Consider the following 27,247-nt stretch of genomic DNA (forward strand, 5'->3'; position numbering starts at 1 on the left):
CTGGAGTCAGGAGTGCCTGAGTTCAAAACCATCTTCAGACACTTAATAATTACCTAGCTGTGTGGCCTTGAGCAAGCCACTTAGCCCCATTGCCTTGCAAAAACCTTACAAAAAGTGATTAGAGTTTTCTACTCAGATTCTATAGGGTTTTTGTTTTGTTTTGTTATTTTCGTCCTCTAGATGGGGATGGCATTGTTCATAGACAGTCTTCTAGGGTTATCTTAGCTCTCTGAATTGCTTGAGAGGAGGTGCATCCATCAGTTGATCAATCTGTTGTTAATGTGGACAATGTTCTCTGGGTTCTGCTCCCTTCACTCACATCAGTTCTTGTAATTCATTCAGGGCTTCTCTAGAGTCCAACCATTCATGGTTTCTTATAGAACAATAGTATTCCATAGCATTCATATACCATACTTGTTCAACCATTCCCCAATAGATGGGTATCCCTTAATTTCCAATGCTTTTCCATTACAAAAAGAACTATGAATAATTTGAAATATGTGAGACTTTTCCCATTTTTAATTCTTCTGGATATAGGAATTGGAATTGCTTGGTCAAAGCATTTGATCAGTTCTTTTGTTCTCTGGACATAGTACTATATTGCTCTTTAGAATGGTTGGATCACTTTACAATTCTACCAACAGTGCATTAATGTCCCAATCCTACAATCTCTCCAACAGTGATCATTTTTCCTTTTTGTCATCTTAGCCAATCTGATAGTGTGAAGTAGAACTTGATAGTTGTTTAAATTTTCATATCTCCAGTATTAATTTGGAGCATTGTTTCATATAATTCCATTATAGCTTTAATTTCTTCATTTGAAAACCGTTCATAGCTTTTGACCAATTAACAACTGGGGAATGACTTAGAAACTTATAAATTTGATGCAATTTTCTGTGTAATTTAGGAATGAGACGAAGCTAAGCATTCTAGGTATAAAAAATAGCTTCCTCATAGGCATGCAGGTGAGAGATGGAATAATGAGTTCAGGGAATGTAGAGGAGGTTAGTGTATAAAATGTGTGTGACCTAAATCTGGAAAGGTAGTCTGGAGCCATTCTGAAAGGTTTTAAATGTCAAGTTAAGTTGGCATTTTTCTTTGAGGCAGTGGAAAACCTTTTGAGATTTGTGAACAGGGATTAGCACGATTAGATTTGTGATTTGGGAAAATGATTTTGGCAACTCTGGGAATGGATTGAAAACAGGAGCAAAGGAAGGGCGGCTAGGTGGTGCAGTGGATAAAGCACCAGCCCTGGAGTCAGGAGTACCTGGGTTCAAATCCGGTCTCAGACACTTAATAATTACCTAGCTGTGTGGCCCTGGGCAAGCCACTTAACCCCATTGCCTAGCAAAAACCTAAAAAAAGGAGCAAAGGAAAAAGGAGGAGGTGGATTAGATTCTAATGTGAGGGGGGAAAATATGGATAGAAAAGATGGCTGAGATAAAACTGAAAAGCCTGGGTGATGGATTAGAAACTTAAGGGGTGGCAGAGGGGATCGTTGATTCCAAATTGTCAAGTGTGTCTGAGAGGAAGATTGGTGGTACCTTTAACAGAAATAGGAAAGTTTGGAGAAAGGGTAGGTAAAAGGGGAAGAAAATGGGGTTTGTTTTGGTTGTAGTGAGTTTTGAGTTGCTTAAGAACATTAGGGAGCAAGAAACATGATAATCTCCAGCAATAGAGTCCATGTTAATCTTCCCCTTATCACAATTTTGACAATACTTACTCATACCATTCATTTTAACATACTGGCTTCTGTTATTTAACTAATGCATGCTTTCTCTCCAGCTAGGCCAAGTGAGGTTTCTTTTGTATCCTCTTTTGTATTAGCACATTGTAGGTTGGAATGAATGAGTAAAAATATCTCAATATTAGTTTATTTCATGTATTGCTTCTTTTTTGTATCTCTCTAGGAAGGTTTTCTTCTTGGGGAAATAAACGGTGAATTAAGCAGCTGCCCTACAGACCCTTCATTGAGTGACGTTCAAGTTGTTCAAACAATCAGTGAGTCTATACTATGTATTATCTGTGTGTCTAATCAGTATAAATTTTATTTTAAAGCATTTGTAAGATAATTTTAAAAATATTTTCAATGGAGATTATAGATAAAATGAATACCTTCCTTTTCCCTCACATAAACGTATTAGACAGTGCTTGGCAAAAGTAGGAAAAAACTAAAGACAAAGGCACAGAAAGAATTACAAATGAAAAGTTTGAGAGACTGTTTCTGGGTAATTAATAATCAATTTTTGAATTGTACTAGCAAATAATCAATAAATTGGGGTCAGTGACTTCTTTTGTGACTGGAGAACCTTGAATGTTTTAAATACCTTTGGAAAAGGGAGGTGTGCCTGAGGGTAAAAATCAACTCAGTTTGCTTAATAGTTAATGAGAGAATGAATATTTTAATGAGAGGTGAGCTTTTTTTTTTTAATGAGAGGCTGGGGGAAGTAACTTTCATAATGTCAGCATTCCTAGATCATTCTGCCTCCAGTAGTTTATACAAGAATCTATTCTCCATCCAGTCCTAGTTGAATTTGAGTAGTGCTGAGGATGCAGTAAGAATTTCACCTAGATAAGGTGGTCTGGGTGGGGGAGATTTGGAGGCTAGGCCAGAAATGTCCTTGGACTTTGAATGAGCAAGCAAAAAGATGGCTTTTGGGGTCCTATATTTAAAATTGGTTATTAATATGAAAAAATTATCATGTTTGTAATATTTTATACATTTTGTGGTCAATTTAAATGGGATTTCTTTATCTCTTCCTGCTGGGCTTTATTAGTAATATATAGTAATGCTAATGATTTATGTGGATATGTTTTATATTCTCTAACTTTGCTGATGTTGTTAATAGTTTCAATTAATGTCTTAGTCAATTCCCTACTGTTCTTTAAGGAAACCATCATATGATACGCCAAAAGCAATCATTTTGTTTCCTTCTTTGACTGCGCTTATTCTCTCACTTTCATTTCTCTGTCTTATTGTTGGTCCTAGTACTTCTATCACTGTATCAAATAGTGGGGCTCCTTGTTTTACTCCTGATCTTATAGGAAAGACTATAGTTTATCCCTATGATATGTAATGCTCACTTTTGGTTTTAGATACAATAAGTAAGATCCCCTTACTCCTATGATTCTTATGTATTTTGACAGGAATAGACATTTTACCTTGTCAAAAAACTTTCTTTGTATGGTGATATAGGCATATGATTTGTTGTTGCTACTGTTGTTATTCTTGTCAGTTATGTTTCTTTTTTCTCTGTTTTTTTAAATTTAAATTTATTTTTTATTAAAGATATTATTTGAGTTTTACATTTTCCCCCAGTCTTGGTTCCCTCCCCCCTCCCCCCCACAGAATGCACTCTGTCAGTCTTTACTTTGTTGCCATGTTGTACCTTGATCCAAATTGGGTGTGATGAGAGAGAAATCATATCCTTAAAGAGAAGTCTAAGAGGTAACAAGATCAGACAATAAGCTATCTGTTTTTTTTCTAAATTAAAGGGAATAGTCCTTGTACTTTGTTCAAACTCCACAGTTCTTATCTGGATACAGATGGTACTCTCCTTTGTAGACAACCCAAAATTGTTCCTGATTGTTGCACTGATGGAATGAGCAAGTCCTTCAAGCTTGAACATCACTCCCATGTTGCTGTTAGGGTGTACAGTGTTTTTCTGGTTCTTCTCATCTCACTCAGCATCAGTTCATGCAAATCCCTCCAGGTTTCCCTGAAATCCCGTCCCTCCTGATTTCTAAAAGAACAATAGTGTTCCATGACATACATATACCACAATTTGCTAAGCCATTCCCCAATTGAAGGACATTTACTGGATTTCCAATTCTTTGCCACCACAAACAGGGCTGCTATAAATATTTTTGTACAAGTAATGTTTTTACCCTTTTTCATCATCTCTTCAGGGTATAGACCCAGTAGTAGTATTGCTGGGTCAAAGGCTATGTACATTTTTGTTGCCCTTTGGGCATAGTTCCAAATAGCTCTCCAGAAGGGTTGGATGAGTTCACAGCTCCATCAACAGTGGAATAGTGTCCCAGATTTCCCACATCCCTTCCAACAATGATCATTATACCTCCTGGTCATACTGGCCAATCTGAGAGATGTGAAGTGGTACCTCAGAGAAGCTTTAATTTGCATTTCTCTAATAATTAATGATTTAGAGCATTTTTTCATATCCCTATGGATTGCTTTGATCTCCTCATCTGTAAATTGCCTTTGCATCTCCTTTGACCATTTGTCAATTGGGGAATGGCTTTTTGGTTTCAAAATATGACTCAGTTCTCTGTATATTTTAGAAATGAGTCCTTTGTCAGAATCAGTTGTAAAGATCTTTTCCCAATTTACTACATTTCTTTTGATCTTGGTTACATTGGTTTTATCTGTGCAAAAGCTTTTTAATTTAATGTAATCGAAATCATCTAATTGGTTTTTGGTGATGTTCTCCAACTCTTCCTTAGTCATAAACTGTTCCCCTTTCCATAGATCTGACAGGTAGACTAGTCCTTGATCTTCTAATTTGCTTATAGTATTGTTTTTTATGTCTATGTCCTGTAACCATTTGGATCTTATCTTGTAAAGGGTGTGAGATGTTGGTCTAATCTGAGTTTCTTCAATACTAACTTACAATTTTCCCAGTAATTTTTATCAAAGAGGGAGTTTTTATCCCAATGGCCAGGCTCTTTGGGTTTATTAAACAGCAGATTACTATAATCCTCTCTTGCTTTTACACCTAGTCTATTCCACTGGTCCACCACTCTATTTCTTAGCCAATATCAAACATTTTTGATGACTGATGCTTTATAATATTTTAGATCTGGTAGGGCTAAGCCACCTTCTTTTGCACTTTTTTTCATTAAGCTCCTGGCAATTCTTGACTTTTTATTTCTCCATATGAAATTTACTTAAAATTTTTTCTAACTCGTTAAAGTAATTTTTTAGGAATTTTGGTTGGTAGGGCACTAAACAGATAGTTTAGTTTTGGTAGAATTGTCATTTTTATTATATTAGCTCAGCCTATCCATCAGCAGTTGATATTTTCCCAGTTATTTAAATCTAATTTAATTTGTGTGAGAAGTGTTTTATAATTGTTTTCAAAAAGATTCTGAGTCTGTCTTGGCAAATAGACTCCCAAATATTTTATATTGTCTGAGGTTACTTTGAATGGGATTTCTCTTTCTAGCTCTTTCTGCTGTTTCTTGCTAGACATATATAGAAAAGTTGAGGATTTATGAGGGTTTATTTTATAACCTGCAACTTTGCTAAAATTGCTAATTGTTTCCAGTAGTTTTTTGGATGATTTCTTGGGATTCTCTAGGTAGACCATCATGTCATCTGCAAAGAGTGAGAGTTTTGTCTCTTCCTTTCCAATTCTAATTCCTTCAATTTCTTTTTCTTCTCTAATTGCTGATGCTAACATTTCTAATACAATATTGAATAATAGTGGTGATAATGGGCACCCTTGTTTCACCCCTGATCTTATTGGGAATGCCTCTAGCCTCTCCCCATTGAATATAATGCTTGTTGATAGCTTCAGATAGATACTGCTAATTATTTTAAGGAACAGTCCATTTTTTCCTACACTCTCTAGTGTTTTTAATAGGAATGGATGCTGTATTTTGTCAAAAGCTTTTTCAGCATCTATTGATAGGATCATATGATTTCTGATAGGTTTGTTGTTGATATGATTGAGTATACTAACAGTTTTCCTAATATTCAACCAACCCTGCATTCCTGGAATAAATCCTACTTGATCATAACGTATTATCCTAGTGATGACTTGTTGTAATCCTTTTGCTAAGATTTTATTTAGGATTTTTGCATCTATATTCATCAGGGAGATAGGTCTATAATTTTCTTTCTCTGTTTTAACTCTTCCTGGTTTATGTAACAGTACCATATTGGTTTCATAGAAAGAGCTAGGCAGAGTTCCATCTTTCCCTATTTTTCCATAGAGTTTATATAGGATTGGAACCAATTGTTCCTTAAATGTTTGGTAGAATTCACTTGTGAATTCATCAGGCCCTGGAGATTTTTTTTAGGGAGTTCAGTAATGGCTTGTTGAATTTCTTTTTCTGAGATAGGGTTGTTTAGGTATTTAATCTTTTCTTCATTTAACCTGGGCAACTTATATTTTTGTAAATATTCATCCATTTCACTTAGATTATCAAATTTATTGGCATAGAGTTGGGCAAAATACTTTCAAATTATTACTTTAATTTCCTCCTCATTGGTGGTGAGTTCACCTTTTTCATTTATGATACTAGCAATTTGGTTTTCTTCTTTCTTTGTTTTAATCAGATTGACCAGAGGTTTATCAATTTTATTGGTTTCATAATACCAACTTTTGGTTTTATTTATTAATTCAATAGTTTTTTTGCTTTCAATTTTATTAACTTTTTTAATTTTTAGAATTTCTAATTTGGTACTTAATTGGGGATTTTTGATTTGTTCTTTCTCTACTTTTTTTAGTTGCATGTTTAGTTCATTGATTTCCTCTTTCTCCAATTTATTCATACAAGCATTTAGAGCTATATTATATCCCCTGAGAGTTGCTTTGAATGAATCCCATAGGTTTTGGTATGTTGTTTCATTATTATCATTATCTAGGATAAAATGGTTAATTCTTTCTATAATTTGTTTTTTGGTCCACTCATTTTTTAAAATGAGGTTATTCAGTTTCCAATTTGTTCTGAGTCTATATCTCCTTGGCCCAGTATTGCATATGACTTTTATTGCATTGTGATCTGAGAAAGATGTATTCACTATTTCTGCCTTTCTGCAGTTGATCATTAGGTTTTTATGTCCTAGTACATGGTCAATTTTTGTATAAGTTCCATGTACTGAAGAGAAAAAGGTATATTCCTTTCTATCCCCATTCAGTTTCCTCCATAAGTCTACCATATCTAATTTTTCTAACAATCTATTTACCTCCCTAATTTCTTTCTTATTTGTTTTATGATTCGATTTATGTAGATCTGATAGCTGGAGGTTGAGGTCTCCCACTAGTAGAGTTTTGCTGTCTATGTCTTCCTGTAATTCTTTCAGCTTCTCCTCTAAGAATTTGGGTGCTGTCCCACTGGGTGCATATATATTCAATATTGAAATGACTTTATTGTCTATGGTAACTTTTAGATGGATAAAGTTTCCTTCCTTATCTCTTTTAATGCTATCTATTTTTGCTGCTGCTTTGTCTGAGATAAGCATTGCTACCCCTGCTTTTTTTTTTACTTCAGCTGAAGAAAAATATATTTTGCTCCAGCCTTTTACCTTTACTCTATATGTATCTCTCTGCTTCAAATGAGTTTCTGCAAGCAGCAGATTGTAGCATTCTGGTTTTTAATCCACTCTGCTATTTGCTTACATTTTAAGGGAGAGTTCATCCCATTCACATTCAAGGTTATGATTACTAATTCTTTATTGCCCTCCATGCTATCTTCCCTCTGTTTGCATTTTCCCCCTTCACCCCCCTTTTATCCATATTCCCCAGTCTTTTGTTTCTGAAAACCACCCCCTTCAGTGTGTTTGCCCTCCTATATAACGCCCTCCCCTTTCTTTCCCCTTTCCCTTTTTCCCTTTTCCCTTCCCTTCCTTTTGTTATTTCCCCCACTCCCCTTCCCTTTCTCCATCCCCTCCCCTTTTCCCCTTTTAATACTTGAAAGGTTAGATGTTTTATTTATAAGTTAACTGAATATGTGTAGGTTGACTTTAAGCCAAGTCTGATGAGAAGAAGATTCAGGTGTTTCTCCTCTGCTCCCTTCTTCTCCACTATTACCATAGGTTTTTTGTACCTCTTAGTGTAATGAGATTTACCCCCATTCAGTCCCCTTCTTCCTCCCATCTCTTTCCTGTCCTCCTTTTTAGGGCAGTAGTGTTTTTTTTAGATCATTCTATCTAAGTCATAGAAAATTCTAAGTGTCTGTCCCTTTTAGTTCTGTATATTCTATCGAACAGAGTCAAAATTCCTGAGAGTTATTAGAGTATTTTTTCCAAGTGGGGTTAAAGCCAATTACCTCCCATTAGATAGTAGTATCATGGATAGGTCATGAATGTCCATCATTTCTGGCTAGGTGTATTCTCTCTGTGTTAGAGTTACATTTCTGAACGTTTATGAGAATCTTTTTTTATCCCCATGCTGAGATATAGCCAGTTTCAACTTACTGGATTGAAATTTTTTTCTTTTACCTCCCCCCTTTTTTTACCTTTTCATGTGTCTCTTGAACCTTCTGTGTGATGCCCAAATTTTCTCTTTAGGTCTGGTCTTTTCATCAGAAATTTTTGGAATTCTTCCATTTCGTTAAATGTCCATCTTTTTCCCTGGAAGAGAAGGCTCAAGCTTTGCAGGAAAGTAGATTCTTGGCTGCATTCCAAGCTCCCGTGCTCTTCGAAATATCTCGTTCCAGGACCTTCAATCCCTTAAAGTTGATGCAGCCAGGTCCTGCGTGATCCTTACTGTGGCTCCTTGATATTTAAATTGTTTCTTTCTGGCTGCTTGCAGGATTTTCTCTTTTATCTGATAGTTCTGCAGTTTGGCCACAACATTCCTTGGTGTTTACATTTTAGGATCTTTTTCTGGTGGGGATCGATGTACTCTTTCAGTAACTACTTTGCCCTCTGATTCCATGATATCAGGGCAGTTTTCCATCACTAGATCCTATAGTATTAAGTCCAGGATTTTTTTTCTTTTCAATGTTTTCAGGAAGTCCTATAATTTTCAGATTGCCCCTCCTCGATCTATTCTTGAGGTCAGTGGTTTTGTTGATGAGGTATTTTACATTTGCTTCTATTTTTTCTATTTTTTGATTTTGTTTAACTGACTCTTGCTGTCTCCTGGAGTCATTAGTTTCTGTAGACTCCATTCTTTTTTGGGGGGGAAGAGTTTTCTTCGTTAACCTTTTGCAACTCCTTTTCTAATTGGTCAATTCTACTTTTGAAAGCTTTCCATTTGACCAATTGAGGTTTTGAGAGAATTAATTTCTTTTTGCATTTGCCCATTTGAAGATCTGAGAAATTTGTTTTCTTGTTGCAGGGTATTAATTGTCTCCCCCAAGTATTCTAGTTGATTTTTAAACTCCTTTCTTATTTCTTCAAGGAAGTCTTTCTGTGCTGAAGACCAGATTGTATTCTCCTCAGAGGTTCCAGGTTTCTCTGAGTTAGTGTCTTTCCCTTCCAAGAATTTTTCTATGGATCCACCTTTCCGCTGACCCTTTTTTATTTTGCTGAGACCTGAGTTTTGGAGGGGCTGCTTCACAGGGACTTGGGATCGCTAAAGGCTTTACTCACTGAGTGCGGTTTCTCTGGCTGGCCAGTAGGAGGTGCTGGTTGCTTTCTCTGGAGTGCGTGTGACCATGGTTGAGGCCCTCTCCTTTTCCTTGAAGGGAGGAGTTGGAGCTATTGAATTCTTTTGCCTTCAATCAGTGGTGGGCTTTACCCTGGCCTGAGGTCATTCCTCAGCTGGGCTGGTTCTTCTGCTCACACACTTGGGCCTGAGGCAGAAGTAGTTTGCATTTGTTTGTTAGGGGAGAAGTCTGAGTTGTAATGGGACTCAGACCAGAGGAGCCCAGGGATGGTGTCCGCCACTCCCCTGCTCCAGAATTCTCCCCCCAGCCCTGTCCAGGATCTCCCAGGGGACAGCTCCAACACCCCCACAGACTCACGCCCCCACAGTCCAGCCCACCTCTGATCCAGCCGGTCTGGCTCTTGGGCCCTCAGACTCCCGGTTCCAATTCAGCTGCTAGTCTGGTTGATTGGGGCTGATCCTCCCTCTGGGCCCAGACTCACCCGCCTGAATTCAGCCACAGCTCCTGCTGGAGACAAATCCTGAGGTAGATGTTCTTTCGGGTTTTTTCTTTCTGGGTTTTTTTGAGTCGGATTTCTTTTAAGAGGTTTGTTTCATGTGGTAGATGGGGAAGAGATCAGGAGACTTTAGAACTGTGCCTGCCTTCTCTCCGCCATCTTGGCCAGAACCAGTTATGTTTCTAATATTGAACCAGATCTGCAGTCATCAATGTCTTTGGAATATGTTGTTCCTGTCATATTTTATTTAAAAATTTTGGGTTGTTATTTTTATGGTATTTTTTTCTCTATTCTAACTCTTGTTAAGGTAGAAGGCCATATTTGTAACATAGAAAGAATTTGCTAATTTTCTCTACAACATATGTAATATTGGAATTAATTATTAATTAAATATTTGATAGAACTAGCTTTTAAATCCTTCTGGTTCTTCAGGTTGTTTTCTTTTTGAGTTCATTTATGTCTTGTTTAATTTAATCCAAAAATGGGTATTTTGAGTACTTATACTTGTTATAGTAATCTGGATTTTAAATATCCATTTTATTTAACTTTTAATGTTATTGACAGATTGTAGGGGAAATAGTATTCTAATAATTTCTTTCTTTATTGGTTAATTTAATAATTTTTTGAATGTTTGACAATTTAAAATTAAGTTTAATTTTTTTGGGGGGGTTTGAAAGTCAGTGGGGTTAGGTGGCTTGCCCAAGGTGACATAGCTAGGTAATTGCTAAGTGTCTGAGGTCAGAGTTGAACTCAGGTGCTCCTGACTCCAGAACCAGTGCTCTATCTACTGTGCCACCTAGCTGCCCCAGTTTAGTTTAAACCGTCTGTTGATTTGATTAAAATTAATCCCTCCTGCCACTCTTAAGAAAAAAAAAACAAAAGAAAACTATCACCTAGGTTTGTTTATTAACCCAGTTTTTTTTTCTTTCAGTTTTATAAATCTCTTATGTTGATTTTCAGAATTTCCATTTTTGTGATGAATGGTATTATCGGGGGTCTGGTGCAGAAGGATCTTGTGAAAAAAATTTCACTGACAGACTATTTCTCAGTAGGATCCTTAAATAAGGAAGTGTAAACCAAAATGTTTTCTACAGGTGCAAGGATGCATTCAGTGGGATGGTTGGACTTTAGACACCTGAGGGGACCCAGGCAGGATACAAAAACATGCTTAGGGGATGCTGGACTTAGGAGACCAGAGGGGACCCCAGACAGGATGAAAACAAATTTGTTACAGGCTTGTAAACTTGTTCAAAACATGTTTTTTTTTCCCCAAACTAAGAAGTGTTGGGTTAATTGAACTCAGAGTAGACAAGGTTAGGAGTCACAAACTCAGAATGGAGAGGATTGCAGTCTCTTTAGTATTGTGTTTTACCAGAGGGACCCCAAAAAGGTCAAAAGCCCCTCAGTCAGGGGTTTCAGGTACCCTGGATGTAGCTATTTACCTGAGGAACCTTCCCAAAGGGGCTTAAGCCTCTCAGTCAGTGGTTTCTAGTACCTTGTCTAGTACCTTGGTGAGAGAACACAGAAGAACAAAGGATCCCCTTTAAATTTAGGTTTTTATGAATTTGCTCAGAAGCAGTAGGAAACAATTAGTATAGGTAACTGCCTACCTTAGGGAGAGCAGGGTAAGTTTAAATAAGAGATTCAGATACTCCCCTTCCCCCTCAGTCCCGGGTGTCTAGGTGTTGGGGTCTTTGATCTGCTAGGGTCCTAAGGGAAAAGGCTGAGGGGATGATCTAACTGTTCAAGTATGATCTTTGGGAGTCTCCACAGATCAGAAGGAGAACTATTCTAAGGAGAAAAGACTATTCAGGGGCTCTGGAAATGGGGACATATCTTCTCATGCCTGTTTCCAACCAAGCAAGGTCTAAGGACTAGGGAGGGATTCTCTCATGACTACATTTCTATGTCCAAAGGCCTTTTGTCACACTTAGCTCAGTCAGTTTTATTTCCAGCAGCATCACATTTACGACTAAATCATGTACCCATTTTGACCTATCTTGAAGGGCTTGAACAGCTTTCTTATTAATAGATTTTTTTAGGGTTAATTAGAGTTTACTCACAAGAGGCCAGTCATTCTGTGTGTTGTCAAATTACCACCATAGATCTAGTATACGGTTTGTTGTTTTTTGTTCTCAAGAGGTACATAATGTTAGGTAGGTAATTTCTTTACTTGCAAGAGAATTGGATTTAAGGCAGGGTTTTACAAAGTTATCACCCTCACTGTCTCCTTCAGAGCAATCTGGGTCCAGTGGCAAAAAACAGGTCAGGATAACTGGAGATGACCCCAGATGCATAGGGAGACCTTCGCTTTTGTAAGCTAAGGTCTTTCCCAGGTCTCAATTTGTCTGAGGCAATGACTATTCAGTGATTAAGGCTAGGAAAGAAATGAGGCAAAAAATGGCCTCTTTTGCCTAAAAAAAAATCAATCTTTTCCCTCAGGGTTTCTGACCAAATCAGAAAAATGGCTTATTTACACCCACTCTGAGCCATCAGAACCCAAATAATGACCAAGTGAGACTTGACAGGGACCTGTTGTTGACCAAACAAATGAAAGCCAGAGTAATTTGGGTCATGGTATTATCATTCAGCTCCATTTGAATCCCAATTTAGCAAAACCTGATTTTCCTTTATTTCAAGAAAAAATAAGTGAAACAATATGGGACAAAAGAGTTAAAAGTCCCCATTTTTTTTCTTTGTTTTGTTTTTATGATAGAATAAAAAAGTAGGGAAGCGGGGGGATCTAACCTGTAAATCCCAGGTTTCAGTGATCAAAATTTATATTCTTTTGGGCAAAACATCCACAGGTAAGGATTTGATTATGTGGACAGAGGGAATGAAGGGAGGGAGGGAAGGGAGGTTTTTTAGTTTTTTTAAAAACCTCTCCCTGAGTCTATTTTCCTTTTTATTTCCCTTTCTCCCTTTTCCCTTCTATTTCCCTGTTGAGAGAAGCTGTATGTCTGTATTATTCCCTTCCCTCCGTTGAACAGTTCAGATGAGAGTGGAGTTCACATGTCACATGTTCCTAGCACCCATTCCTCCTTGTTTTTGTAGTCTTCTGCCAACTAATTACATGTTCTAATTTCCCCTCACCCTTTCTATCCTCTACCCGCACCCTCAGTATATTTCTTCCTTTTTCTTTTTTTTTTTAGTCCATTTCAAAACTTCTTCCAGTTTCTCCTTTTTATTTGGCATTTGTTAGACCACTGATGATAGTAGAGTTCTGAGGGAGATCGTAGAACATCTCCCTCTATTAGAATGTAAAAACTTCATCCTTATTATTGTTCTCTTACTGTATTTATCTTTTTCTGTTTCTCTTGGTTTTTCTGTTTGTTTTTTCATAATTTCTACTCAACACAGCTTTTCTTCATGAAAGCTTAGTAATGCACCATTTCATTAAACATTTGTTCCTCGACCCTCCCCTCCAGGTTGTATTACAGTCAGTACAATGCTTGGGGATTTAATCTGAGTGATTTTGAATGTATTTTATTATGACAAAACATATCTTTTTGGGTGCACAGAATTTAAGCAAGGGTGCTCATTAGCTAAATTAGATGTAATTAACACTTTTCCTTCATTCTTCAAGAATACCCTGATATCAGGGACCATGATAAGCAAGTGAATTGGATTTGAGTGAGGGAGTGCTGTGCTAAGTCACCAGACTCACATTCTCCTCTGGAGCCATCTGGGTCCAGGGCCCAGGTGACCCTGGATGTGAGGCAATCTGGGGCTAAGTGACTTAACCAGGGTCCCAGAGCCAGGAAGTGTCAAGTGTCTGGGGTCACATTTGAACTCAACTTCTTCTGACTACAGGGCTGGTGTGTCTATTCACTCTACCACCAGCTACCCTAACAGCCATTAATTCCATCAGTGACTGTGCACCATGTGTTTGTGATTCAACTTGCAAGTAGATCAGAGATGGAAGCCATTGGGAGAATGTGTGGGTCTAGACTGTTGTGGCTTATTTTTATAATTCTATTAATTTTTATACTTCATCTAAATGTGAATGGTACATGGTAGGCTCTCATTAAATATTGAGTGATGATGAATAATAATCATTTATATAACACTTAAGGATTTACAAAGCCCTTCTTGAAATCCTGTGCAGTAAAATATCCCCATTTTGGGAAGAAGAAACAATGATCGTGACATTGTGTGTGGGTAAAGTTACCTTAAAAGAAATTCTCAGAGACTTAGTTGGAACAAAAGAAAATTGTTTATTTACTCCAGAGAGAGAGAGAAGGCATACTTACAGACAGATAGCCGTGCAGAAAGTACAAGTTTGGTTTTTATAATTTCTAACTGCAATTCCCCTGCCCCTTTCTCTCTAACCCCTTCCCCCTTCAGCCCATTGGCAGGATTGGGGGTATACTCTATTCATGGAAATTTATCTTAGATGCCAGGAAAGGAATATAATATTTTCGAAGTATATATCTCACTAGAAAGTGGGGTCCTAGTGACCTTATGTAACTTATTTTGACTAGGAACAGAAATAGTTATAACAAAGTTTTCAAGGTAATGATGTTGTGCCTCAGTTAGCAAAACAGTCTTATTGCAAAAACAGGATGTCCTGGGTCCCTTAGAATGCAGGTAAACACTTCTTTAACCCTAAGAGGACTTCAGAAATTTTCCACACAACATGATAGCTATTAAGGGAGCGATTTGTGATTAAACTAAGACTTTCTAATTCTAAGCACAGCACTCGTCCTATTGTGTAACTTCTCATGAATGGATGCCTAAGGAGATGAATACACACAGAATTGTCTCTTCTCTACATTTTCCTACCGAAATAGTTAACCTATGTGTTATTGAAAAGAGTTCATGCATCTTCTATGGGGTTCAAACTAGTGATCTGCCCATGAGGAAATGCCTTCTACCAATTGGAGGTGGTGATATTTCTGCACCTTTGAGTTTGAGAGCATATCTGGACCACTTAGAGTTTCAGTGAGTTAACAAGAGTCATGTTGGCAACATGTGGCCTGAGGTGGGACCTGAACCTCACTTTTATGGTCCCTGAGAGCAGTCTACTCCAGGCAGCTGTATTGCAAAATTTATGTAATGTATTTCTTAGAATGTATTAGTTTGTTATCATTGTAAAATTAGTTACTAAATATCAACAGATTCATGGCATTTCCTATTTATTAAACAAACACAGAATACAGGTATAGAGAATATGGAAAGGCCTTCCCTCATAATACAAACTATTGTATCTTGAATTTCCATGAAAACATAGCAGGCTAAGATTATGCCTTTGGGAAAGTGTTTGTAATCATTCAAGCATTGATAAGAATTTTATTTCAATTAAAATAAAAATATTCATCTTTTCCTTTCAGATATACAAAGGCACATTCCATGCCATCCCCTTTTCAGGTAAGTATTAGCATAGGTGAGGAAAGATTTAAAAAAAAAAAAGAAAACTCTTGCCCTCAAGAAGCTTACCAACCATCTCATAACAAAAAAGGGTTTTTTTTTCTGATTATCTGAAATGTTATTCATTTACTAATTCCACATTAATGTTCACATCCCCTATGAGATTTAGTTTCCGTATTTTTTCCAGACCTTCACATTCACCATTTGATTCACACCAGCCACCTGCTCATTTGTTTTAAGAATTCAACTACTTTTCTTCTTGCTCTACTAACTGATTCTGTTCCTTACCCACTACTTTCTGGGATCATTGCTTATCTTTTACTTGTTATATTTCTAAACCACTATAGTGGGTCTTTGCCCCATAGTCCACATAGTATCTAATGTATCTGAGACTGTTTTCCATTAACCACCTGGAAAACTAGCTTCATTGCTTACCATACGTTTATCTTCCTATAGTAAATCATTTATTCCACTTATATGAGAATAACTCTCCTAATAATTAAAACACATTTGTCAAGAAAATTTGAATCTATATGGACCTGTCATTAATTGTAAACCCATTAATATATCTTGATTTAATATTGAGCAGCTGCAAAAAAAATCCAAAACAAACCAGCTATGTATAACTCTGAGGATCTGATCAAGGAAGAATAGAGAATACAGCCACTTTTCTCGTGATACCAGGCCCCTAATGGAGGTAACCTCGGTGTAAACTATTACAATAGAAAGGCTAAAGAGAAGTTTCAGGATTACATGGCAGGAAAGGAGATTCTTAGAAGAAGACAGTACAATGGGTATAATGGTAGGCCTACTCATAGAGTAACTCATAGGGCAATTTGGGGAGAGAATTGAGGAAAGTGAAAAAAAGGTGACTGTTTTAATGTCACGTTCTAGGGTGTTTGGGGGTTTTCCAGATGTTTTGAATCATTTATTCAGAATCATGCAGTCACCTAGTTCAACCTCCTCATTTTATGTATAAAGAAATTGAGGCCAAGAGTATTTTTAGTGATCTCCCTAAGATGAATCAGTTGAGAAAATCAAGGCTAGAATAAGTCTTCTTCCTAAAGTTAGCTTTCCAGTGTGGTATGCATCAGTTGCTTCAATGAATTTCTGTTATTTTTTCCATTCCCTCATTGTTTCCCTTTGTCTCCTCAGGCTTACCACACAGGCTGGCTCTATGTAAACTCTTAATCAGTACTTGCTTATTGTGTACTGACTGGCTGATAATCAGGCCATACCTATTTCTACATCATATGTGCCTTGGCCACAGTATCATAGCTAGTCAGTGTCCAAGGAAGACTGGGAACCTGGCTTTTACTCACTCAAGTCTAGCTTTAGTCTGCTGCCTTGGTTTTTCCCAAGTATTGAGCTATAAAATATATAGCATTTTCAAATACTCTGGCTAGATAATCTTTCTCAGGAATGAAAAGGTATTAGAAAAATAATACATAATTCCTTGTCTTTAGAGAGTTGTTATTATAAAGGCATAGATGTGTGGGATTGACTATGCAAATTAGGAACTATAAAGATTCCTTTCAGAATTCCTTTTGGGCAGAGGGAGAGTAACTCTTCTCAATCTCAAATCTTTTTTCTTTTAAATGTGAAAGTCTAGGGAGGAGAGATAAGGGCAAATACACTCAATAAGGAGTTTCTCCTGGTAGCTTTTCATTACAAGCAGAACTAAAATCTGTTCACACAGAAACAAATATGAAGTCATTATTATTGATTTTTCACCTCCATACCCCATTGCAAACTGTCTTTCAGTCTTAGAATGCTCTCCACCTTCATCTTGGAATCCCTAAAGTTTGACTCAAATGCCTGTTTCCCACATGAGGACTTAACCATTATCCTGGTTGTTAAAGCTGTAAACTTTCCAAAGCCTCCTGCACATTGTTTTGTATGTATTTTGCATTCATTTATTTGTGGACATCTTGTCTTTCCCAGGGGAATATAACCTTTTGTTGTTTTTTTTTTTCTTGGTATCCCCCAGTTCCTGGCACATAGTAGACACTTAATGCTTGCTTAATGGAATGAGTTTTTGCATTGATAGGAGAAATAGATGTGTCGTAGCTTCGGTTGTGGGGTCATGACACTCATTTCTGACTTCAAAGTACTTTGTCTCTACCCCATCACATTTTATATCAAGATGTTTCCAAATATTTTTCTTCTTCCACACAGTACCTTTTGCTGTGGGTACTTGAGACATAGTAGATTGTCAAATTGGCACAACTCATAGAGAGTTTGGAATCCTTAAGTAGGTGAAGTTACTTTTCAATAAATTCAGCTTATTGGTTCCCAGTCTAACAAATGTTGAGGGTAATGAATACCTCTCCAAGACCAGTTTTGGTTATATTGCAAATACTGTATTATATATGTTGGGTATGATAAAAATTACTCATTAATTTTCTTTTGTCTCTTAATATAACATCCAAGAGGCTATCAGTCATCCAGTAAGTATTTATTAAGCCGTGGGCACAATGCTAAGTGCTGGGTTACAAAGAAAGGCAAAAGGCAGTCTGCTGTCAAGGATTTCAAAGCCTAATGGGGTGAGACAACATGCAAACAACTCTTTGCAAACAAGGTCTAGGCCCAATACAGTGGAAGTCATCAACAGAAGGAGGGCATGAGCTTCCTGTAGAAGGTGGGACTCTTAACTAGGACTTGAGGGAAGCCAGCAGGTAGAGATGAAGAGAGAGAATGTTCCTGGCCTTGGGGGATGGCCAATGAGAGTGCCTGAGGTTGCAAGATTGAGGGTCTTGTTCAAAGAGTGATAAGGAGGCCAATGCCATTGAATTAAAGATTTGGAGGTGGGGTGGGGGGTCATGTGGATGCTGTGTAAAATAAAAGAAGACTGGAAAAGTAGCCTTGGGGTCAGGTTATAAAAGGCTTTGAAAGCAGAAACAGATAATTTTATAGTTGATAGCAGAAGTCAGGGAGAGGATTGAGTAGAGGGACTAAGACCTGAGTTTAAGGAGCTATGTTTCTTTAATTGGATTTGTTGAACATTCTAATATCAGTGATTACTTTGGTTGGTAATCCACATATATTACTCCAGTGGAACCTGTTTGCTGTGCTGTAGGAAGGAAGAACTTGAGGTGAGCTTTTTATATTATAGTTTTGTCACCAGTAGCAGTTATTCTTCAACACTTCCTCAGTAGCAATTCAAATCTTCTACCCAGCTAACAAAAAGTATTTAAGGCCTTCTACACTAAGCAAAAGCAGAATCATCCAAAGGATACACGTATTAAGAGAAAAATAAGTGTAAGGCACAACCAAAAAAATGAAACCAAATGTTCATTATAATGGCCAAACTTGACTCTGCAAAAATGAGAAAATTGCTCCTCCCTCCCCTTCTTAGAGAAGTGATGGACTATGGGTATGGAATGCCATATGTGTTCTCAGATTCAGTTGATCTCCCTTTGTTTATATTCGGTTGCCAGAGATATGGGGGGGGGAATAGAAGGAATGTGTTGTAAAAACAAGATATAAATAATAATTTAAGAAATAATGCAGTTTGCTGATAGATGCTTATAAAGAACAGAATAGCACTTAGTAGACTGGGAATTGACCTTAATTGAAAACTTTACAAAATGATTTTGTATATGTCAAATTTTGTCACATAGACCTAGGAGGGGTGGTTGGGTCCAGTCCAGTATCAAGGCAGATGATGACTTTTGCCCACATAGCCAGTACTTAGAGACTTGCATTGTGGTACTTGGATTAGGACTCATTCCAATATGATACTGGCATTGAAGGAGTGATTCATTAAAGGATCTTATTGAAATATGTTTTCACATGCCTCTTTAGCTTTCATAACTCATCAGGTGAAATAAATGAGCAGGCACTGAAGAAGATCATCCCGTGCTACGAAAAGGTATTGAACCTTGCCCCCCCCCCCCCCCCACACACACACATTTCTTTCACTGATACCTTTTTTGACTCCTGACAACATTAATAGTCACATTCACTTTGCCCCCGTGGCTTTTTATTCTATTTATTCATATCGAATATCTTCCATGTTATCCTCCAAAATAGAAAGAAGTACTGAAAGGCAGTAGAGTCAGTGGAAGGTCATAGGCAAGTCCCGGAGCTTTTCTAATCCATTCCCTGATGTGTCTGCCAAATGGAGATAGAGTGTTGTACTGGAACAGGTTTGCATGAGAAGAAGCCTTTTCAAACTCTAAGGGGCTCTATCAACCTGAGTGACAAACACTTTACCACAGAATTTGAGAGGGAGACCCGAACTCAAAGGGGACCCCAGACTAGAAGGATTCTCCCTTTTTGCATGGGAAGAACACTGGCTCCAGAACCAGAGGACTTGGCTCCAACCCTTCCTTTTGACTGGGCAAGGCACTTCTCTCTGGGGCTCAGTTTTCTCATCTGCCAAAAGAGGAGATTGGACTAGAGTAGCCTCAGAAAGAGATTCTTTGAGTACTTGGGCAGATTTTGCTGGGCTACCTTGCTAACCCTCATGGAACCCTAGCCTTCCAAGGAAACCCATTCCACTTTGAGGTAGCTTGAATTGTTAAGAAGTCTTTTCTTACCTCAGTCAACTTAAACCCATTGCTCTTAGTTCTGTCCTTTGAGGCCAAGCAGGACAAGCTCCTTTCTCCATCATAGCTGACTGTTCTTGATAAATCTGACCTTCTCCTGGTTAAAGATCCCAAATTCCTTCAGCTAATCTTTCTATGGCCTGAATTCAAGACCCTTCATTGTCCTGGTTGCCCCACTCTGGGTACCCTTCAGCTTATCAAGGACCTTTCCTCAAATGTGGCCCCAGAATTGAAGAGAATACTCTTTCTGGTCTGATCAGGCTTGAGCCTCTCACCTTTCTGCTTCAATATTTTTATCTGAGTAAACATTTTGGGTTTTTTTTTAAGTCCTGGAGAATTTTACCTTTCCACTTAGTTTCATTAATCCCATATTTCAAAAATCACCTTATTTGAAATTAGAGGTTTGTTACAAATAAAAGGCCTGAGAGAGTTTCTGAGTAATTAATAAACAATTTATTAGTTAGACTCACAAATAATCAATAAATTGATGATCAGTAGTTTCTTGGAAGACAAAGACAAAACCCTGGAGATTACTGAAAAAGAAGTGTCCCAGGGGCGGCTAGGTGGCAGCAATGGATAGAGCACAAATCCTGGAGTCAGGAGGAACTGAGTTTACATCCGGCCTCAGACACTTAATAATTACCTAGCTGTGTGGCATTGGGCAAACCACTTAACCCCATTGCCTTGCAAAAAAACAAAGAGAGAGAGAGAGAGAGAGAGAGAGAGAGAGAGAGCAGTCCAGTTCAACAGTGGGAGTTTTCCAGGACTTGAGCCTAATGCTTTAGGACTAGAATTCACCTAGATTAGATTCTGTTTACACTTTAATTAGAAATGAACTTTCCTAATTGGGTGAGGTTCTGCCCAAGGTAGAGGAGACTATTCCAGAAGGTTCATACCAATCCTATCATCTGCCCTGCACTACAGAGGCTGACTGATGGACAAGGGCTTGTCCCTGAATGAGGAAATAGAAAGGCAAAGAAAACCTCAATCCTAATTTGCTTTATTCATTTAAGAAAAATAATCCCTTCTCTCAGGTTCTGGTCGGTTGTAGGACAAAATAGGAAAGTTGTTCTGAGTAGGACCTCTTTTGAAATTTTTTTAGTAAAGACTGAGGAATGCTTAAGAAATTCATAAGTATAAACCAGTATTTTGGAATGTACAGAATGCATATATGTAAATCTTTAAACTTGTCGGCAGTTTTTCTAAATGTTGATTGGTATTTTTCAATATTTTATTTTGTCTCATTGTGGTAGCACAGTTTTAGATTTGTTTGATTTCCCCCTTCCCTTAGAATGTGATTGGTTGGTACAAATTCAGATGTAATAAAAGCCAAAAGGTGACATCACAAGAGAAGGCTCTTCACCAAAATCTACAGCATCATTTTTCAAATTCGGGACTACTTCTTCTGTTGCTAACATCAAGCAAAGCCACAGGAAACGGCTCCACTCATGTACTGGATCATGCATTACATAGATTTCAGGAAGGGTAAGTGTTGGCCCAGATTTAGATTTGCTAGTAAACTTCATGGTGTGTTTTTTCAGTAGTTCTTAAATATTTTATAAAAATGTTTATATTGTTTTAACAACTTTTTGTACATAGTTTTTTTTTTCCTGAGATGAACCTTTCCCTTTCATATCTGGATTTTCCTGAACCCAGGGGTCATAATGATCCCTGGTACCAATAGGAGGGAAATCACAAATTTCTCCTATTCTCAATAATACTAATAAAGATAGAATTATCCTTATTTTTCCATTTTGTACATGAGAAACATGGATATCTGGGAAACAGGAAACCTTTTCCATGCAGCATCAAGACTTCTGTCAAAAATGCACTGACTTAATAGCTTTAGTCAAAATATTAGATAGAACTAATTATAGTTGAATTCTATTTTAAGTGAAGTAATCCTTGTAAAGTCAACAAGTGTTTCTTTGAAAATATTTAAAATAATAAACAATGTTTTAGATAAAAGCAATTGCTTATAAAGTAGATCAGTTTTAGCTGAACACTTAATTTGGGACAAGTAATCAAGGATCCTTGTCTCTCATTTCTGTAGGGTAGCCTGGTAGTGAATGGAAATGGCTGGAAAATGAAGCTAATAGAATGCCACTGCTCATTTTTAGCCTGGCTTTAACTTTTTCTCCAAAACTATTTTTTAGAATTTTCCTTAAAGTACCTTTAGTGCTGACCAACGTGGGTATGTCAGAGTTCCAGACATATAAGACTGTGTCAGGCGCCTCTAGATCCCCTGCCTTAGACCGAGCAACACACGCACATGGGTAAGACGGTTCCTCAGCCACTAACTCTCATCTTATCTTTCAAAGTTGCTGTTGTTATTCAGTCATATTTTCAGTTGTGTCTAACTCTTTGTGAGCTTTTCTTGTCCCAGGTCACACAGCTAGTCATTGTCTGAGGCCAGATTGGAACTCAGGAAGATGAGTCTTCCTGTAGTCTTCCTGACTACAAGCCCAGCACTCCATCCACTTTGCTACCTAGGTCCTTAAATTTCAAATATACCACTTTCCTAAATAAGGTCTTTTGTATTACAAAATCTAAAACCGATCTAAACTTGAACCCAATATACAGCTAAAATCACTATGAATCTAGTCTGTCTACAAAGTTATACTATCTTCCTTTAATCAAATCCTGAGGGCTCCTTTTATGCCTGTCATTGCTTCCCTAAAAGTAGATCAGTGAGCATAATTAATTGCTTCCTTTTTATGAGACCCTATACTAAGATACCATGAACCAAGTCCTGTTCTCAAGGAGCTTAAAATACTTTTTGTGGGGGGAGCAGCATATATATAGAAGGGGAAATACAAATTAATCACACACACACACACAGTATTTGAAGAGAGTGAAAGGCTATGAAATTATTTCCCAAATTGGGTCTGGGGCTCTGTTGAGAGACACAGCTTGACCCCAAAGAGTGAGATAGGACATAATTACCTTTACATTTACAAACAAAAAAAATCCATTTTGCCAAGGTGATATGATCCAGAGGGCAAAGGATTGTTGTGATGCCAAGCTCCGTCCACCACCTGCTAGCTGGACCTTAGCTCTGAGAAACAAGGAATCTCCAAATTCTTTTAAACCACCTTCTCATAGAATCTGTGTTTAAGGACTATACCACAGCTAGTCAAATCTTCATTTTACAGATGAAGAATAAATATCAGTTTTGCAAATCTATATGCATGAGAAAATATTTTGTCTTTCACCAATAGGGCAGAATTTTTTAATGCAGATGGAACTGTAAAAGAGGCACGCAGAATGAGTGAATTTTATGGCACTATACAGAAGGAATTAAAGGTAATTTTAACCAATTTGTATTTCTCTTGTGAATAGTGATTTAGTGGGGTTTTTCCCCCATAGGACTATAGATAGCTTTGATTTCTTCATCTTAAAACTACCTCTTCATATCCTCTCACTATTTATTTATCACTATTTATTTAAAATTTATCCAAATTTTCAATATTGTTTCTAGATTTAGAAATCGTGCTAGCTCTGCATGTTTAGTATATCTTCTAGATAAATACACAAATTTTGCCTGGAAGTGTTATCTATCAAAAAAACCTTAGAAATTTGTTATAGACTTACATTAAAGTTGTTTTTTTTAATTCAGAAAATTATTTTAATAAACTTTTCAAACCATAAACTTGACTTGGGTAGTAATTGGGGGGGGTATATTAAACTTCCCCACCCACCCCTAATTAGCCATATTGTTGTTAGGGAAGGAAGAAAATTGCCCTTGCAGAAATGCAGGAGTTAGTGTGTGAAGTGGTTAGAAATAGTTAAAATTTGTGATTGTTGCTCTGTTCTTTCCAATAGAATTACTTTTACTTAGTATAGATTACTAAAGTATTGTGAATTGGCATGTTGTCTGTATAAATAAATTTTCTTTTGTAGGATGTATGCATTCAAACAATCAAGAGTGAGCTACTAGTAAAAAAATCTATAGAAGAACTAAATAACCTGAAAGAAGAAATTGCATCCAAAAAGAGAGGAGAGGGTGATGAACCAGGTAAAAAGAAAAGTTAATGGCCATATTTTTACCTAGCTAGCTTTACCTTGCACATTCAGATGGCTAAAACTGTTATTTCCCAAGCAACCCCTGTACTCTCTGTGTTATGAGGAAAGCTCAGAGTGATGGCTTGGGTCCCTATAAATAATCAGCCAGGCAAAACTTAGAAATGACCTCAGTTTAACAAGTTCAGATGTAGTCAACAGTCTGGTCAGTAAAGGAAAAGGACTCTCTTTGATTGCAGTTCAGGAAGTCCATTTTGGCAGATGTAAGCCAAGTTTGCCAAACAGTCTAAGAAAAAGGCTTTTTGTGGATTCAATTTTGTGCTTGGACTCTTAGATCAGATAAGCCAGAAAAGGCCCTATACCCTCACCTTCCATGTCAAGCTACTGAATAATCATAATGATATTATTTGATTTAGGAGGAGGAAGAAAAGACACAAGAGAAAAGGATCTTGTAGTCTGCCAGGCTTTTCGTACATTTTTTCCAAGTCAGGAATTTCTTCATTCATGCACTGTGTGTGCCAAAGGCAAGAAAACATCTCGGAAAAGGCTTTGTAAGAGTAAGCTCAAGTCTGTGACTGAATTAACTCTGTTGGTGGAAAATCCTCAGTTTCCCAAAGATGATGAAACAAATGCCATAGCTTTGCAGGAATTTTTTGAAACTGAGAAGAAACGTTTAGATGAGAAAGCAGCAACAGCAGAATCAGAATTAGATTCAGAGTCAGACTTGGGAGCAAGAGCTGGAGCAGGAGTTGGAGCCGGAGCTGGAGCTGGAACCATAGTCGGAGCCGGAGCTGGAACTGGAGCTGGAGCCGGAGCCATAGTTGGAGCTGGAGCCGGAGCCGGAGCTGGAGCCATAGCTGGAGCAGGAGCAGGAGCAGGAACCTCGCAGCAAAGAAATGAGAAAGTAGTTGAAGTGATAGAAATACTGTCTGATGAAGATAGTGAGGAGAAGAACCTCTTTGAATATTCCTCATCATCAATTTTCTGAACCATTCATAGAAGTTTTTTCATTGTCCCAGCCGACTAACGGGAAATAGTTTACTGTGTTACTAATTGAATAAGTTTTGCTTGATAGAAAATATTTTTGGAAAACTATGTTAGGAATGTGGCAATATTTTTATTACAATATTCTGAGTATGGCAAAAATTGCTAGCCATTTTCTTTGTTGTCTTTAATTTCTTTTATTTTTCAAAGTTAAACACAAAATAAGAAAATACATTGTCATATGTGCAGCAATATATGAGCAAGTTCATAATGTAATGCAAAAATTTCCATTTCAAGAAAGCCCATATAATAAACACTACAAGTGATATTCCAAGTTGTCCATCTTTCCTTTGCTTCCTTGTCAATTTTCTTCAGTACTTTGCTGTGCACTGGGTTTTTTCCCTTCCCCTCCCCCCCAGGCTACAGTTAAGCATGGATATGTGTATATGTCTACATATATTTGGTAATTGTCTCCTAAATCTTTTAAACCACCTACTCATAGAATTGGTGTTTTAAAGACCCAACCACAGCTAATCAACTCTTTATTTTGCAGATGAAGTAGAAATATCAGTTTTGAAATCTATGCACAAGGAAACATTTTGTCTCTCACCAGTAGGTCAGAATTTTTAATGCAGATGGAACTGTAAAAGAGGCACACAGGGGTGGCTAGGTGGTGCAGTAGATAGAGCACCAGCCCTGGAGTCAGGAGTGCCTGAGTTCAAATGTGGCCTCAGATACTTAATAATTACCTAGCTGTGTGGCTTTGGGTAAGCCACTTAACCCCAGTGCCTTGCAAAAAAAGAGGCATGCAAAATGAGTGAATTTTATGTTACTGTGCAGGACTGTTGAACCGAAAGAAGCAAGATGGAGACCAAACTATGAATTTTGGGGAGTACGTTTTATTACCAATGACTATGTGGGGATACCTCTTCAAAGCACATAGCCCTGATTGTCCAGAGAACAAGGTTTTTATAGTATTTTGGGGGGGTGGTATTGTGAGCAAGCAGGATACAGAAATAGAAACAGCAGTTAGATATATATTTTCTTGTCATACTACTACAAACATATGCAAACATGATTTAATATAGATAGGGGTCAAGACAAGGACAGAAAAGGCTCAGGGTCTTGTTTTATGTCTTAACATGTTTCCCAAGTCAGAGGGAGTCACATATTCACGGGATTCCCGCATGTTTAAGGGAGTTGAATTTACTATCTTAGGGTTCCAGCCGCATCTGGAGAAGGGGAAGCGGTCCTGGGAGGAAGCAGGAATTTTACAGATACAGCAAAATGATTCCGCTAACAAGGGGGCTTTGTGAATCTGAGACAAATTTATGGTCTATTGGTCACCCCTAGAGCCAAGCATTTGGGTCCTGTCCAATGATTTCTCAAACCCAAAAGCACCTAGCCAAGTTTATATTTCTGATGAGTTTCTCAGGACCCAGAAAGGTGTCAAGGACGACTTCTATACAGGAATTACACAAATATGGATATTGTCCTTCAGACAAATTAAAGGTATTGAAGAATTAAAGATTAGATTTTCAATGTACAGAAGTAACAAATAAATGAATGTATATATTATAGATACCTGTTACATATGCATATTTAGACATGCATGCTCACCCATATATATATATATAATGATATACGCATATTATAGATACACATACCTACATGCAAATATATAGACATATATTCATAGATATTTGTGTCTCTCAATTTTATAAAGTATAAAGAAAGCCACAACCCCTTTTCACTTCTCTACTTTACTTCTACTTGCTACTTTGCCCTCTAGCTCTTGATCTGCTGCCTTTCCCAGAACCCCTCCCTTACTCTCCTTCTATACCCTGTCTCCATTGATCTTCTATTCTACTGTGTGCCTCCTCCCCAAGGTCTACATACCCTTCAGTAAACCTCCTTATCCTATTCCTTCACCCTCTAACTCAGTATCCTTATCTGCACCTCCTATTTCTTTCTGAATTCAAAAGACCATTATACATACATGTATTTAAAGATACACATATGCACATACATATTCATACAAATACACAACTAGAGGATCTATATTCCATATGAGAATAAGCTTCCAGACATACCACTTCTCCTTCACCATTCAATTTGTCTCAATTATTCCTCTCATATCTCACATGTATAAGATGATAACTTGAAAAAAATCTGTACCTTTTTACTTTTTAGCATCCCATGCTACTCAGTTCTATTCCAGGTTTTCCTTCAAATTTCCCAATTACTATTAACAATCTGGGACATGGAGTTTATATTTCCAGCCATACATAGTAAACGATTTGTCCATTATCAAGTCATTTCAAAGTAGTCTTTGAGATTTACCTTTTACTTTTATTGAACTTGGTATGAAAAATTTTCAAACAAGTTCAGGTCTTTTTGCAACAAAATTCTGAAAGACTGGCAAGTCACTGAATATCCCTTTCCCCCCTTTTAGAATTATGCTTAAGTTTGCTGGGAATATTTTCAGCCTTAACCGCAGTATTTTTGCTCTTCAACA

At 37.4% G+C, this 27,247-nt stretch overlaps 1 protein-coding gene across 2 annotated transcripts in view; it reads left to right on the forward strand.

Annotated features, from left to right (window-relative positions):
- The window catches only part of LOC141497951 (BRCA1-A complex subunit Abraxas 1-like), a 31,762-nt gene extending 6,735 nt beyond the window's left edge, over positions 1-25,027 (forward strand). For both annotated transcript variants that reach the window (XM_074200835.1, XM_074200836.1), the window contains exons 2-9: positions 1,911-2,001; positions 15,133-15,169; positions 18,977-19,043; positions 21,014-21,207; positions 21,879-21,998; positions 22,944-23,028; positions 23,626-23,740; positions 24,162-25,027. In XM_074200835.1, coding sequence (XP_074056936.1) covers positions 1,911-2,001; positions 15,133-15,169; positions 18,977-19,043; positions 21,014-21,207; positions 21,879-21,998; positions 22,944-23,028; positions 23,626-23,740; positions 24,162-24,733 — 1,281 coding nt within the window. In that variant the 3' untranslated portion in view covers positions 24,734-25,027. The remainder of the gene's footprint in view (positions 1-1,910; positions 2,002-15,132; positions 15,170-18,976; positions 19,044-21,013; positions 21,208-21,878; positions 21,999-22,943; positions 23,029-23,625; positions 23,741-24,161) is intronic.
- Positions 25,028-27,247: the final 2,220 nt, after the last annotated feature.

The sequence above is a fragment of the Macrotis lagotis genome, chromosome X, assembly GCF_037893015.1.
Source record: "Macrotis lagotis isolate mMagLag1 chromosome X, bilby.v1.9.chrom.fasta, whole genome shotgun sequence".
Lineage (NCBI taxonomy): Eukaryota > Metazoa > Chordata > Mammalia > Peramelemorphia > Peramelidae > Macrotis > Macrotis lagotis.